General features: G+C 36.5%; 1 protein-coding gene across 4 annotated transcripts in view; it reads right to left on the bottom strand.

The window, feature by feature from the left end:
- CAMSAP2 (calmodulin regulated spectrin associated protein family member 2) overlaps positions 1-14,351 on the bottom strand; it is a 152,723-nt gene that overhangs the window by 65,612 nt on the left and 72,760 nt on the right. For all 4 annotated transcript variants that reach the window (XM_021002984.2, XM_021002983.2, XM_021002982.2 and 1 more), the window contains exon 4: positions 3,163-3,246. In XM_021002984.2, the coding sequence (XP_020858643.1) occupies positions 3,163-3,246 (84 nt within the window). The remainder of the gene's footprint in view (positions 1-3,162; positions 3,247-14,351) is intronic.

Consider the following 14,351-nt stretch of genomic DNA (forward strand, 5'->3'; position numbering starts at 1 on the left):
TAGAGGCCCTATTTAAATCCTAACTGAGAAAGCCATCTTTGGATTCTCACCCATGGAGAGGACGCTGTGCCTGGGACTTTCCCAATTGGGACCCTGAAAGCTGTACCCCAGGAATCCCCAGCTTAGACTTCAGGAGTTGGTGCTTCCCAAAACTGGTGATGTTTTCTTATATTATTGCTATCCTTTGTATTCTTTAGCCTGACTATAGTTGTACCGCTAATTGTATGTTGCTGTAAATCTACCTTTTCTATACCTATATTATAATCTTAATTAAAGCTGCCTTCACTTCTTTCTCTAGGAGTGTGTCTTATTGTAGGAGCAAATCCAAAGCACATTTTTCTTCCTTAATCACACAACTTCCTATTCTTATGAGCCTGTGAAAGTATTTGGTGGAAGATTTGTCCCAAACGCCAATCTACTTTTCTGTCTGAAATTGGTACGCTCAGGGACATACATATAACCAATGTTTCTCATCTCTGGGTAGATCACACAGAGGCTGCCCTTGTAGAATGCTCTCCCCTTAGGAAAGCAACTGGTAGACACATATCCTACCATCATTATTTGGCAACTGGCCAGAAACCATCACCATTAGGCCCAATATCAGTATCACTGACATTAGCAGTTTCACTGGACCCAGAGCAGAATGGGAAATGATGGTGGTGGCAAGAGGGATTCAGTATAAGAGTATCCCTGAGGGGTAGCTTGGGTGGGAATGTGTCACTTGGGCCAGAAAAAGTAGGGATACCTTTCTCCCCAGCATGGATTTTATTTTTTGTGGGATGCAAAAGGGGATCCAAGCTTGAGATGACCTTACAGATGGAAAAGGTGATGGAGCAAAGAACTGGTACCTATGGCTTAGAGCTCAGAAAGGAGCAGCCCAAGATTGGTTCTACCATTGGTCATTTGGCCACTTTCTCCAGGTGTCTGTAGGTCTAGTTAAAAATCATTACAGTCCTGGGTGGAACCACAGTTTGGGCCAAGGCAGATCTAACCACTGGAAAAATGTTAATTGCTCATGGGTAGGCCAAGCCAACATAATAAAAATGACAATTCAACCTAAATTAACCTACTTATATAGTGCCATACCAATCAAACTACCAAAAAATTACTTTGCAGAGCTAGAAAAAATGACAAAATTCATCTGGAAGAGCAAAAGGTCAAAAATATCAAGGGAGTCAATGAATAAAAAATGTGAAGGAAGATAGCCTAGTTGTACTAGATCTCTCAGTATATTATAAAGGGGTAATCATCAAAATCATCTAGTAATGTATAAGAAATAAGAGTAGTGGTCAGTGTAACAGATTAGGTACACAATACACAGCAATAAATGACCATAGTAATCTAGCATTCGATAAACCCAAAGATTCAAGCTTTTGGGACAAAAACTCATTATTTGACAAAAACTGTTGGGAAAACTGGAAAATAATATCGCAGAAACTAGGTATAGACCAACATCACATACCAGATAAGGTCAAAATGCGTATATGATTTAAACATAAAGGGTGATACCATAGATTAGGAGACAATGGAATAGTTTACCTGTCAAATATACGGATAAGGGAAGAAATAAGATATCAAGAACATTATAAAATATAAAATGGATAATTTTAATTACATAAAATTAAAAAGTTTTTGCACAAACAAAACCAATGGAACCAAAACTAGAAGGAAAGTAGAAAACGGGAGGGGGGGGGGAATTTTTAAAGCAAGTATCTCTGCTAAGGCCTCATTTCTCAAATATGCAGAGAACTGAGTCAAATTTATAAGAATAAAAGTCATTTCCCAATTGACAAATGATCAAAGGATCTGAACAGGCAGTTTTCAAACAAAGAATTCAAAGCTATCTATAGTCATATGAAAAAAAATGCTCTAAATCACTACTGATTAAAGAAATGTAAATTAAAACAACTCTGAAGTACTATCTCACACCTATCAGATGGGGCAATATGACAAAAAAGGAAAATGATAAATATTGGAGGGGATATGGGAAAACTGGGACACTAAACACTGTTGGTAGAGTTGTAAACTGATCCAACCATCCATCTGGTAGAACAAAAAGTTAAAAATATCAAGAGAGTCAATGAATAAAAAATGTGAAGGAAGATGGTCTAGCTATCAAACTGTGCATACCCTTTTATCCCGCATTATCACTACTGGGTCTGTATCCCAAAGAGATTTTTAAAAGGGGGTGGGGGGAGTGAGAACCTGTTTATACAAAAAATATATATATTTCAGGGGCAGCTAGATGGCACAGTGAATAGAGCTCTGGCCTTGGAGTCAGGAGGACCTGAGATCAAATCCAGCCTCAGACATTTGACAGTTACTAGCTGTGTGACTCTGGGCAAGTCACTTAACCCTGACTGCCTCACCAAAAAAAAAAGGCAAAAAATTTATATAGATATAGATATAGATATCTATATCCATATATTGGGGGTGAGGGGGGGTTAAGAATTGGAAATTGAAGGGATGCCCATCTATTGGGGAAGGGTTGAACAAGTTGTAGTGTCTAATCATTATGGAATATTATTGTGCTACAAGAAATGATGAGCAAGATAATCAGAAAAACCAGGAACAACTTACATGAAGTGATACAGAGTGAAGTGAGAACAAGAAGACTACTGAACACACTAAAAGCAATAGTGTATGATGAACAATGGTGAATGATTTAGCTGTTCTCAGTAATACAATGATCCAAGACAATCCCAAAAAGACTCATGATGAAAAATTCAATCTGCCTCCAGAGAAAGAATCGATGGCAATTTAGTAAAGACAATGCATGTTACTTTTCATCTTCCTTTCTTTGTTGTTGTTGTTCAAGTTTTTTTCCACAAAATGAGCATTATGGAAATGTTTTACATGATTGCACATCTATAATCAATATAAGATTGTTTACCATCTCAGGAAGGGGACAGGAGGGAGGGATAGAATTTGGAACTCAAAACTAAAAAAAACACACACACATACAAAAACCCCAAATGTTAAAAAATTGTTTTTACATGCAAATGGGAGGAAAATAAAATTTAAAAAAAAAAAGCTATGCTGATGATCTCATTTGGTTTCCCAAAATAGCATACATACAAACATATTATATGTGAATTATACACATTCTCATAAAGAGCTAACATTTACTATGAAAAATGCTCATACTTTAAATACACATACCTTTTGGCCTCCTGGAGTTTCAACTACATGGTGTTCTTTCAATTTTTGTTCTTGTTCCATTATGTCTTTTAAATGTTCATTTACCTTAAAAATATAAAAGGAAAATACGTTTACGAGTAAACAGTTTTATGGAGGAAATGTAAAATATACAATTCAAAAGTAATAAAAGTTATCCATCTCAGACATGTCACTTACCAAAATTAATTCCTAAACAACAAAAGAAACTTCTATATTTTACCACCTGTAGAAGCTGTCTTCTAAAAATGTGTTTGAAAACTTTAAGTAAATTTTTATACAAGTTAATGAAAAGTTCACAAAATGTGAAAGCTGCTTAACTACAATATTTAATAAACCAAACAAAAGAGAGACAATGAATCTATGATGGATAAAGAGCTGGTCTACGAGTCAGGAAACACTATCACATATGTTAGCTCTGCCAAATACTGCCTATATGTGACACAAGTCAAATCCTTTTACTTCTTAGTGGTCCAGGCAACTCTTATACTCTATTACAAAGTAAGTAGGGAAATCACAGACCCACTTTAAAAAACCTGTGTTCTAAATCAAAAAAACCATTAGTCACCCTAGAAACTATTAAATGAAAGTTATTTTCTCTGAAATTAAACAAATAACATTCTCTATGATTAATAATTAACAATGCAAGCTACTTACTTTAATCTACAAACTACTTCCTGCAAAACATTTTAAATTATTTTTGGAACGCATATTAACATTTTTAGGTCACTAGGGTCACTGAACACAAAGAATCAAAATATTTCTAGAAATAGTCTTCCAATCATCAGACAAAAGCATTTATCACAAGGCTTTTATTTACTTAGTGAATAATGTAATAACATTTTTAGGCACCAAGACACTAAAATAGTTGTGAATGGTGCCTTAACAGCCTGAAATCTGATGTGCTTTCTACAATCTAATTTGTGATAAACAAAATCAATTAACAAAAATCAACTAAGCACCTTCTGGGAACTGGGTTATATACTAGATATTAAAGAATGAATTACAAAAATCATATTTAATGAACATTACCAGTAAACTGTGACTACTAAAACTTTCTGGTCTATCTAGTTACAATAAAAAAAATGAGTTTACATGTAATATGCCCCCTATAGAATAGTCTGTAAATAACTTAATCAGACTCTCCAAAGTAAATCAACATATACTTTAATACTCACTTATTTCAATGCAAAGTTGTTCATGGAGAGGACAGTGAAATATGTTGTTAAAGATGGCATAGAATCAAGAAGTGAAAGATGTAGCAAAAGGATCATATGTGACACAAAAGCATCACGGCTATAAATTATTAATGCTTTCTTCAGGAAGTTAAGTGATACTATATACTATACAAGTGGCAAAAATGAAAAACAGCACTATAACCACCATCACTGCCTTACTCCCCCCTTCTAAAAAACTGATGATGTCTTAACAGATAAGAAACAGCTAGATCTTGATATGGGTCATTTAATTAGCTGCTACTGCGCTACTAGAGTAAAGAAAAAAATTAGTTATTAGAGAAGATTAAATATGAAAATACACAATGTTCAATTAAAACAGCTTTGACCTGACCTATTCAAATAAGCTATTGTGCCAAAAGATGTGAAAACAGATAAAGCACCAGATATGAACAGAGACTATTACCATTTACTACCGAAGACCTGGAAAATAAAGTTCTTGTTGCAAAAGACTTTGGCACTTTCAAATAGTTGAACATCAAAAATAAATATGATTTTGGGGCAGCTAGGTGGCGCAGTGAATAGAGCACCAGCTCTGGATTCAGGAGGCCCTGAGTTCAAATCCGGCCTCAGACACATAACACTTACTAGCTGTGTGACCCTGGGCAAGTCACTTAACCCCACTGCCTAACCAAAACAAAACAAAACAATTTTATCAATGGAAATGATATTAATTACTACCCACTTTGCTACTATATCCATAGGACTGCCACGCCTTTCTATCTGCACACCTAGTGCTTAATGCTCTTTTCACATAGTTAAATGCTAAATAAATGTCCTTATCATCTTTTGCCTAGACTACTGCAATAGCTTTCTAAGTAGTCTCCCTGCCTCAGGTCTGAAATCTATCTTTCATTCAGCTGCCAATTTAATTTTTCTACACTGTAGTTCTGACCATATCATCCCACTTCTCAATGAGCTTTAATGGCTACTTCCAATGGCTCCAATAGTGTTTCCAGGATCAAATATATACTCCACTGTTTGGAATTTAAAGTTCTTTATAACCTAGCCCCTTCCTGCCTTTCCAAACTTCTTACATTTGACTGTAATTCCACTGCAATTTCCCAAATACACCATACCAACTCCCATTTCTGTGTCTTTTTATAAGGTGTCCCTCACTGATGCAGCCACTGAAGCTTCTTGAACTGGTTAGAGCTATGCTTTAGAAAGTTATCAATTTGGAAGACTGCAGAAGAAAGTGAGTGGAGTCAGGAAGCCCCATTTAGAAAGCTACTGAATGCTGTGAAATTATAACAACCAAATGTAGCCTCGAAGAAGAGCTATAAGAATGTACTTCCCCCCTTCCTTCTTTGAGGAGGGGGTGTTTACTATGGTTTATGGGCATGGAAAACTACACATAATATCAGACTTGGTTGATGTGTAGTATAATTTTGCTGAGCTGTTTTTCCCCCTTTTTTGTTATAAGAGATGGCTTGAGAAATGTAACGTTAAATATTAAATAAATATATTGAGAAATGTGGCATGTTGTATTAAAAAGATAGCAAAATATATATTTTAAAAGTCATTGTTATAGGTGAGAGGTGATGAGAGCACAAACTAGAGTTTGGGCTATGGAAGGGAACAAATTCAAGTGATGCTAAAGAGATAAAATCAATAGCACTTGGTAACTGACTAGATAGGAGGAAAACGAGAAATAAAGTTAAAAATAACAAGGTTGTTGCAGCAAACCTGGGCAGAACGGAAAAAATGCTGGTACATGTGACAGAACTCTGAGAGTTAAGAAAAACAGCAGGTATGGGAAAGAAATGATGAGTTCAGTTTAAGAAATATTGAGTTTTAGGGGGCAGCTGAGTGGTGCAGTGGATAGAACACTGGTGCTGGAGTCAGGAAGACCTGAGTTCAAATTCGGTCTCCGACCAGACACTTGACGCTAGCTGTGTGACCCCAGGCAAGTCACTTAACCCTGACTGCCTAACTAAAAAGCAAAACACAAAAACAAAAATGCAGATACTTGACACTTATTAGCTGTGTCACCCTAGGCAAGTCACTTAACCCTAACTGCCTAACCCAAAAAAAAAGAAAAAAAGGAAACATTAAGTTTTAGAGGCCCATGACCAATCTAGTACATATATAAAGCAGGACAAATCACAGTTCATCATGTAACAAAATCTGTTGCAAAGGATGAAGCAGCAAAGAAATCCTATAAGTAATATGACAAAATCCTCAAGAATAAGTCTATACACTGATTCTCAGTGACTTCAATCTGAAGCACACACAGTGAAGGATGGACAAAAAAAAAAGTCAGAAAACAGAATTCAGGATTAATAAACTCAAGAGGCCAAAAGTAGTTTATTTAGAAGTCTCACTTTAGTACATCAAGCTACTTTATTTTTTTGTTGTTGTTTTGGTGAGGCAATTAGGGTTAAGTGACTTGCCTAGGGCCACACAGCTAGTAAGTGTCTAGTGTCTGGTCTGAGACTGGATTTAAACTCATGTCCTCCTGACTCCGGAGCTAGCTGCTCCAGGGGAATTATGGCTTGGGGACACTGAACAAAAGATAGAGGTGGCCACAGAAGATAAGTGGAAAATTCTGATTACACGAAATTGAAGCTTTTGCATAAACAAAATTAATTCAGCTAGAATTAGAAGAGGCAGTTAACTGGGAGAAAAAAAATCATTTCCCCAAATATTTCTGGTATCTGGGATATGTAGGGAATTGATATGAATATATGAGAACAAATGCTACTTCCTGACAAGTAGTCAAAGGATATAAACAGATAATTTTCAAAATAAGAAATGTAAGTTATCAATAACCATATTAAAATAATGTTCCAAATTACAAAAGACATACAAATGAAAACAACTGAGATTTCACCTCATACCTATCAGAGTGACAAAAATGAAAAAAGACAAAAATGCCAAATATTGTGGTGGAGGAGTGCTGTACTAATGTACTGTTGGTATAAATGAACTGGTCAAGTCATTATGGGACACAATGTGCATAAATTATATCTCAATAACTTGTCTATACCCTTTGATCCAGCATACCAAATTGAGGCATACATTACAGAGATGTCAGATAAGAAAGTTCCCATTTTCACAATCAATATACATTTATTAAAAATCTATGTGCCTTTAGGCACTGAAAAATTAAATAATTCCTGTCCTCAAGAAGCTTACATTCTAAAAGGGGTGTGGGGGTGGGAGGAGAGAATATGTACACCTAAGTCTCTATAAAACATATATCAAATGAATATAAGGCAAATGGGTAAGGATGGGGGAAGAGCACTTTAGCATCTAGGGGAACTGGTATTAAAGAGTTACTAGAAGAGGAGGCCAAAAGAATTCAGAAACCACCTCAGCCGGCAAATTCTGTCTCTTATCCAGCAGAGATACGGTAGTAGCCAAGGGTACCACTAGTTTAAAACTTTATAAAGGATGATGAAAGCTTACAAGCACTGTAACTCTCAGAAAACATCAAAAAAAAAAAAAGAGGGAGGATTAGTAGGGATGGGGGACAAGCTTGCATAGAGTTTGTCATGAACTCAGCTAAGCCCAGTCCTCCTGAGATCCTTCATACATGAACTTGGAAGATCAACAAACAGCAATGAAATAGAATAAAACTACTGAAATTTCTATGGCAAGTTAGCCTCAATGAGGGGCAAGAGAGGAAACAGAATATTTATAACATGTGAAGAAAGTTAAAAAGGAAAAGAGAATTCAGCTAAGCAATAAAGGCATTAGTGACCTCACGGTTAATTTCAAAAGAGTTGACTGAAATCATTCAAGTTTCCTTCTTTTTTCCTCTCCCAAACTGGCTAATTTAGATTATGGGACCACAATGGTGCTATGGAATGTTACTCACCCCATTATAAAGTTGTATCTACACCTGAAGTCTGATGACCTGGGTTCAAAATCTTAGCTCTTCTACTTACTACCTTGGGTAAGTCATTTCTCAGTTTCCTCATCTATAAAATGAGAAGTTGGACTAAATGACTTCTACAATCCCCTCCTAGTTCTAAACCTGTAATCCAATGGAGTGACAACAGCACTCAGATAAGTTAAACTGGTAAGGCTGGAAGGACTATACTATTCAGAAGAAAGCCATGTTGTGATCTAATGGTCAGATTTAGATGAAAAGGGAAAGCACGGAACAGGGTGGGACCAGAGATGGGCACTGTGGGGTCCTGACTTCTCACCAGCATTTACCAGCTCTCTAGAGCTTAAATTCATGTACACACAAGCCTGGGAACACTATAGGGTCCCCTCTATGAGGCACCTGGCAACTCAACTGAGATCACCCTAGCAATCTGTAATAAAAGAAAAAAATAGATGGCTAAAGATGTATATTAGTTAAATTATAACATGCAGTTGGACAGGCAACCCACTGAATTAGTTCATTAATATGTATATTTTGAGCAGGTACTATAGTTGGAAACAGAGTAGACTCAGATTTTACTGAGAGCAGAGTAGGTTAGATTGCATTTGGAAACTCTTTTAATAAACTCAAGTTCCTTCTAGCTATAAAGGCTGTTTAACATCTATATTCTCCCAGTGACTAGAAGAAGCAGTGAATAATGGAACAAAATCATCTCAAGAAGAATTACAATTACAGGTATACTCAAATGGTCATTGAAATTGCACTGAAATACAGGACCACACAAAAAAGTAGGCCAATCAAGTTGCAAGAGTGATTGACAGACAACCCAAGTTTTGAACTGATATCCAAGAAATATTACCAAAAAAAAAAAAAAGGGAAAGCCTCTACAGATTGGGTGGCTCCTCAAATAGAGTATTTGTGGAAAGACAGATAACAATTAAACAGAAGATGGGTTGAAATCTGTATCAGTGAAGGGAGTATATGCAGATATTACAGCTCCATTGAAGATAAATTTAATTCATTAAGAATTTACTACATGCAAGGACTATGCTAAGCACTTAGGTATATGATGATAGTTTGAGTGAATGGGAGGGTCAAGTGAAGAGATTTTAAAAGGATACCTCCCAAATGTTTGCAGACAGCAGAAAAAGAGTCAGGACATAAGAAGAGGTGATTAAAAGGCAAACTTTAAAAGTAAGTAAAGTACATATTATAATTACAATAAGAATTTCAAGAAGGAAGAGGTTTTTGGGTCTTTTTTTAAGCATAGGTTTAAGATTTCAGGGAAGGTTCCCCAATAGATAAAATCAATGACTCCTAAAGTCACTATAATTTAGATAGGAATTAGGGGTTTCCAAGAAGGGACAGCAAGAGGCCAGATTATGAAGTATCTTAAAACCAAGGCAGAGAATAATAAAAGCTAGCATTTATACAGTGCTTTAAGATTTGCAAAGAGCTTTGCATGCATTTCTTATTTGCTACTCTGGAGGAAAATGACACAATGAAAACGGTGTTTCAGGAAAATCAGTCAGGCAGAAGTATGCAGGACAAAGAGACAGTAGGTTGAGACTGGCAGAGCACTACAGAAGAAAATATGAGTGAATATGAAAGGCACTTGAAAGGAAAGAACAACAAAATTTGACAGAGTTGTATACTGAAGATGAAGGAAAAAGGAGAAAAAAAAATTACTTAATCATTTTCAGCCTTAGCAAAAAAGCTGATGACACTGACAGAAATGATGTATACAAAAGAAATTCTGAGGAAAGATAAAATGCTCGGTTATAAGCAAGTTTTATTATTTTACCATGTCATCTCTAAGTGCTAATTTCCTTATCTATAAAATTAGGAGGCTGGATATGATGATCTCCAAGGTCTCATGCCACTCCAGTCTTATTCCATAATACAATGGATCTGAATCTCATTAATGTAGATAATTCCCCAATAATGAAAATCTACAGACCCTAACAATATCTATGTCCACCCATCCTGTCTGTCTCTTGCCCACATCCTCCCATAAAATTTCTACAAGGATCGCTATCCAACATGCTAGGGACATCACTAGAGCTCTCTTGGCATCATATGGATATTTAGAGAGCATACAGGTTATCAGTCATCCCTAGCTTTCATTATGTGATTGACTCTTTTTGGGGAGTGGCAGGAGGCGTCATATCTCTCTTAAGACATTCTTTACACCATTCTCCCCTGAAAATTTTTAGCTGGCAATACGTAGTAGCCTGCTTACGTCCATTAAGCATTTCTTGATTGGACTTTAGCAATTAAGACATCTGGAAATGAAAGGTAAGTAAAAACAAAAGATATCTATTTGAAAATTAAACTTAATTTATTTTGCTCACACTTCATTTACAGTATTCGTCCAAGGATATCTACTAACAGACCAGCTCTATGGACTGTCCTCCTAACTATCATAGTTTGGACAGCAGGTATCTTTTCTGCATGAGCATTGATCTCATTAAAGAGGCTCTGCATTATTCCAGGTATTAATGGAATCAGCAAAAAGTCATGCATAAACAGGAATATCTGAAGAATCTATCTATAGGTAATACCTCCTCCATTCGCACACTTTGCTGGACATCCTATATGACAGTAGCAAACAACTTTGGTAAGCATGTTTGCCTGCTTTATGCCTTTATATAAAGGTACTGAATAAACTTTTCTATTTATATCTTTGAAGCAATCTTGTATGATTTTGACAGATGCAGAGGAGACGTCCTGCTGGATGAAAATCTTTTTAAGGTACAATTTTGTTCTAATGAAGCAAATGTGTCTTATGATTAAAAAACAACAATAACAAACAATGATGACCTTTAAGCCAATTGTGTGACTGTAAAGACAGGTTCTTTAAAAAACTGTAGAGCATCATTTGTGAAAGCCTGCCTATTTCTTCCTCAAACTTTCATTAATCAAGTTCTTAAATAGTATGAGGATCAAACCCATAAAATTTTTGTAGAGAAGTAAAGAAAGGAAAGTAGGTCTCGTTTGACAATTATTAATATTCTCTTGGTCACTTTTGGAGGGGGTAGTGAAAAGCAGTAACAGGGTCAGAGATTTTTCCACAGCTTGTGGTATCATCCTCCTTTCATATACCTTCAGAATTGATTACTTAAAATAATATAACATGAGCTTCCCCAGTGAATATTGAGTCTTTTTCCATTTTTTTCCCCTTCAATGCTGGCTCCACTGTTATTGATAGTGAAAATAGTTTGTTCTAAAAAAAGTCTTTGTAGATATTTCTCGATCATTTCTCATCTGTTCATTGTCCTCCCCACTCAGTTTTGTGCTTTAAAAAATTATTATGAGCATTTTTTTTGTTTTTACATCATCTATTCTGACACCATATCCCTCCCACAATCCCTTCCCATAAAGCTTATGATAAAAAATTGAAAAAGGGGAGGGGGGAGATGCATCAAAACTAGTCAATATATCAAAAGTATACAATAGTATATTCAATGTTCTACATCCATAATCCTCAAACTCTGCCAAAAAAAAAATCAAGAGGTATCCTCTCATATCTCTTCTTTGAGCCTAAGCTTGGGCATTGTAATTTCACAAAATTCAATTTTGATTGTTTTGTTGCTATTTTCATTTACATTGCTGTAGTCATTGGGCACATTCTTTTTATGATTCTCAACTTTTTTTCAATTGAAATATCTCCCCATACTTCTCTGTATTTAATTATTTCTTAGTGCGTGGTAACATTTCATTATATTCATGTACCAAAAGCTGCGTAGCTATTCTCCAATCAATGGGCATCTACTTTGTTTATAATCCTCTGCTACCACAAAAGCTGCTGCTATACATATTTTTGTGTATATGGAGGTTTTTTGTTATTGATATCCTTGGGGAATATGTCTAGCAAAGTATTCCTGGATATGAACATTTTATGGGCTTTGGGTAGGGACATAGTTACTTTGTTTATATCATGCCACGTTGCTTTCCAGAGTGGTTGTACTAGTTCATAGCTCTACTAACAATAATCATCAATGTGCCTATCTTTCCACATCCCTTTGAATGTAGATTATTTCCACATTTTGCCAATTTGCCAGGTGTGAGATGTAACTTCAGGGTTGTTCTGAATTACGTATCTCTTATTATTAGTGATTTGGAACATTCTAACATGGTTGTTAATAGTTTACAATTCTTCTTTTGAGAACTGCTTGTTCATGTTCTTTGATTATGTATTCACTGTCTACGTAGCTTGGTTAACAGTCTTGTATCAACAGTAATTGATAAAAAAAAGAAATATCAGTTATCTCTGGCTTCATTCTCAGTCACCCTATAACCAAATAGTTGTAATGTCCTGTCAATTTTCCATTCCATCTCTCACATTCATTCAATTCTCTCCACTCACACAGCCAGAAGCCAAGCTTAGGTCCTCAACATTTCTTGTCTAGACCAGAGGTATCAAATATGCAGCCCACCACACTGCCGAGTATGGTCCAAACCAGATTCAAATGTAACTGGGAAACATTTTACAGAATAAATGAAATTCCAATAAAACAGTTTTGCATTTTTAAACTAAATCAATATGCTACCTGCAAGGATCCTTCTATGTGAGTTTGACACCACTGGTCTAGACCACTCTAAGAGCCTTTTAACTGTGTTCCTGTCTCCAATCAATCCTCCAAACTGATACTCCAAAAGCACAGGTCTCATCATGTTACTCCTTGCTCAAAAATCTTCTGGGGCTCCTTTTTTTTGTCTTTTAGGACAAACTAGAAGCCGTTCTCTTAGTCCTTCAGAACACAGTTCTGGCTCATCTTTGCAGACTAATTTTACATTATATTCCTTCATAAGGTTTAGCCAAATTTGTCTATTTGCTATTCCCCATACATGACAATCCCTTTCTCCTCTCTGTGACTTCACACAGACCTCATACCTAGAACACTTTACCTCTGAGAATCCCTAACTCCCTGAAAGCTCAGGTGAAACATCCTGCAAAAGGCCTTGGGATTCCCTCAGCAGTAAAGTATTTGACAAAGTACCTCCTGCTATCCTTATAGAAAAGATGTGGAGTGGATGAGAGCACAATCATACGGATACAGAACTGGCTGGAAGACTAGACCAAAGGTAGTTATTAATGCCTGATGTCAGTCTGGCAGAAAGTCTTCAGTGCAGTCGCCTAGGGATCTGAGTTTGGCCCCTACGCTGTTCGATATTTTTATCAGTGACTTCAGATAAAGGCACAAATGACATGCTCATCAAATTTACAGATAACATGAGGCTGGGAGGAATATCTACACATTGGAAGTTAGAATTGCCTTCCAAATGATTTAACAGATTGGACTGAACCCAGTAAGATGAAATTCAGTTGGGATAAATATCAAGTCCTAATTTTGCATGGTTAGACAGCAGCCTAAAGATCCGGGGGTTTTAGTGAACTAAGTGCCAGCAGGGTGGTGGCAAACAAAGAAACAAATGTCATCTTCAGTTCCTTTAAGAAAGGTGTACCACACACAAAAAAGAGCTGTCAGTCCTTCTGTTACCTACCTTGGTTAGGCCACATAGACACTACTGTATTCAAGTCAGGGTGCCACTGTTTTAAAAGGGACACTGAAAAGCTAGAGGGCAACCAGGATGGTGAAGGATTCTGAGCCCATGACAGATGACTTTCGTGTGGTGAGAGGTGGGGAGGAAAGCCAGCTGTGTTTTAGTATCTGAAGGCTGTTATATGGAAGGATTCCATTTGTTCTCTTAAGCCCCCAAAGGCAGAACCAGGAAGAATGGGTAGATATTGAAAAGAAGCACGGCATATATAGGAACAAAGCCCTGAAAAACTTCCTAACAATTAGATCTCTGCCTAAGTGACTGCTATAGGGGCAGCTAGGTGGCACAGTAGATAAGAGTGCCAGGCCTGGGGTCAGGAAGACAGATCTTCATAAGTTAAAACCCAGCCTCAGACACTTACCAGCTATGAGACCTTGGGCAAGTCACTCTGTTTGCCTCAGTTTCTTCACCTGTAAAATGAGCTGGAAAGGGAATGACAACTACTCCAGCATCTTTGCCAAGAAAACCCCAAAAGAGCTGGACATGACTGAAAAACGACTTAACTGAATAAGTAATTGAGTTGCCCCAAGAAA

This window comes from Phascolarctos cinereus, unplaced genomic scaffold (assembly GCF_003287225.1).
Source record: "Phascolarctos cinereus isolate Bilbo 61053 unplaced genomic scaffold, phaCin_HiC Scaffold_5;HRSCAF=322, whole genome shotgun sequence".
Classification (NCBI taxonomy): Eukaryota; Metazoa; Chordata; class Mammalia; order Diprotodontia; family Phascolarctidae; genus Phascolarctos; species Phascolarctos cinereus.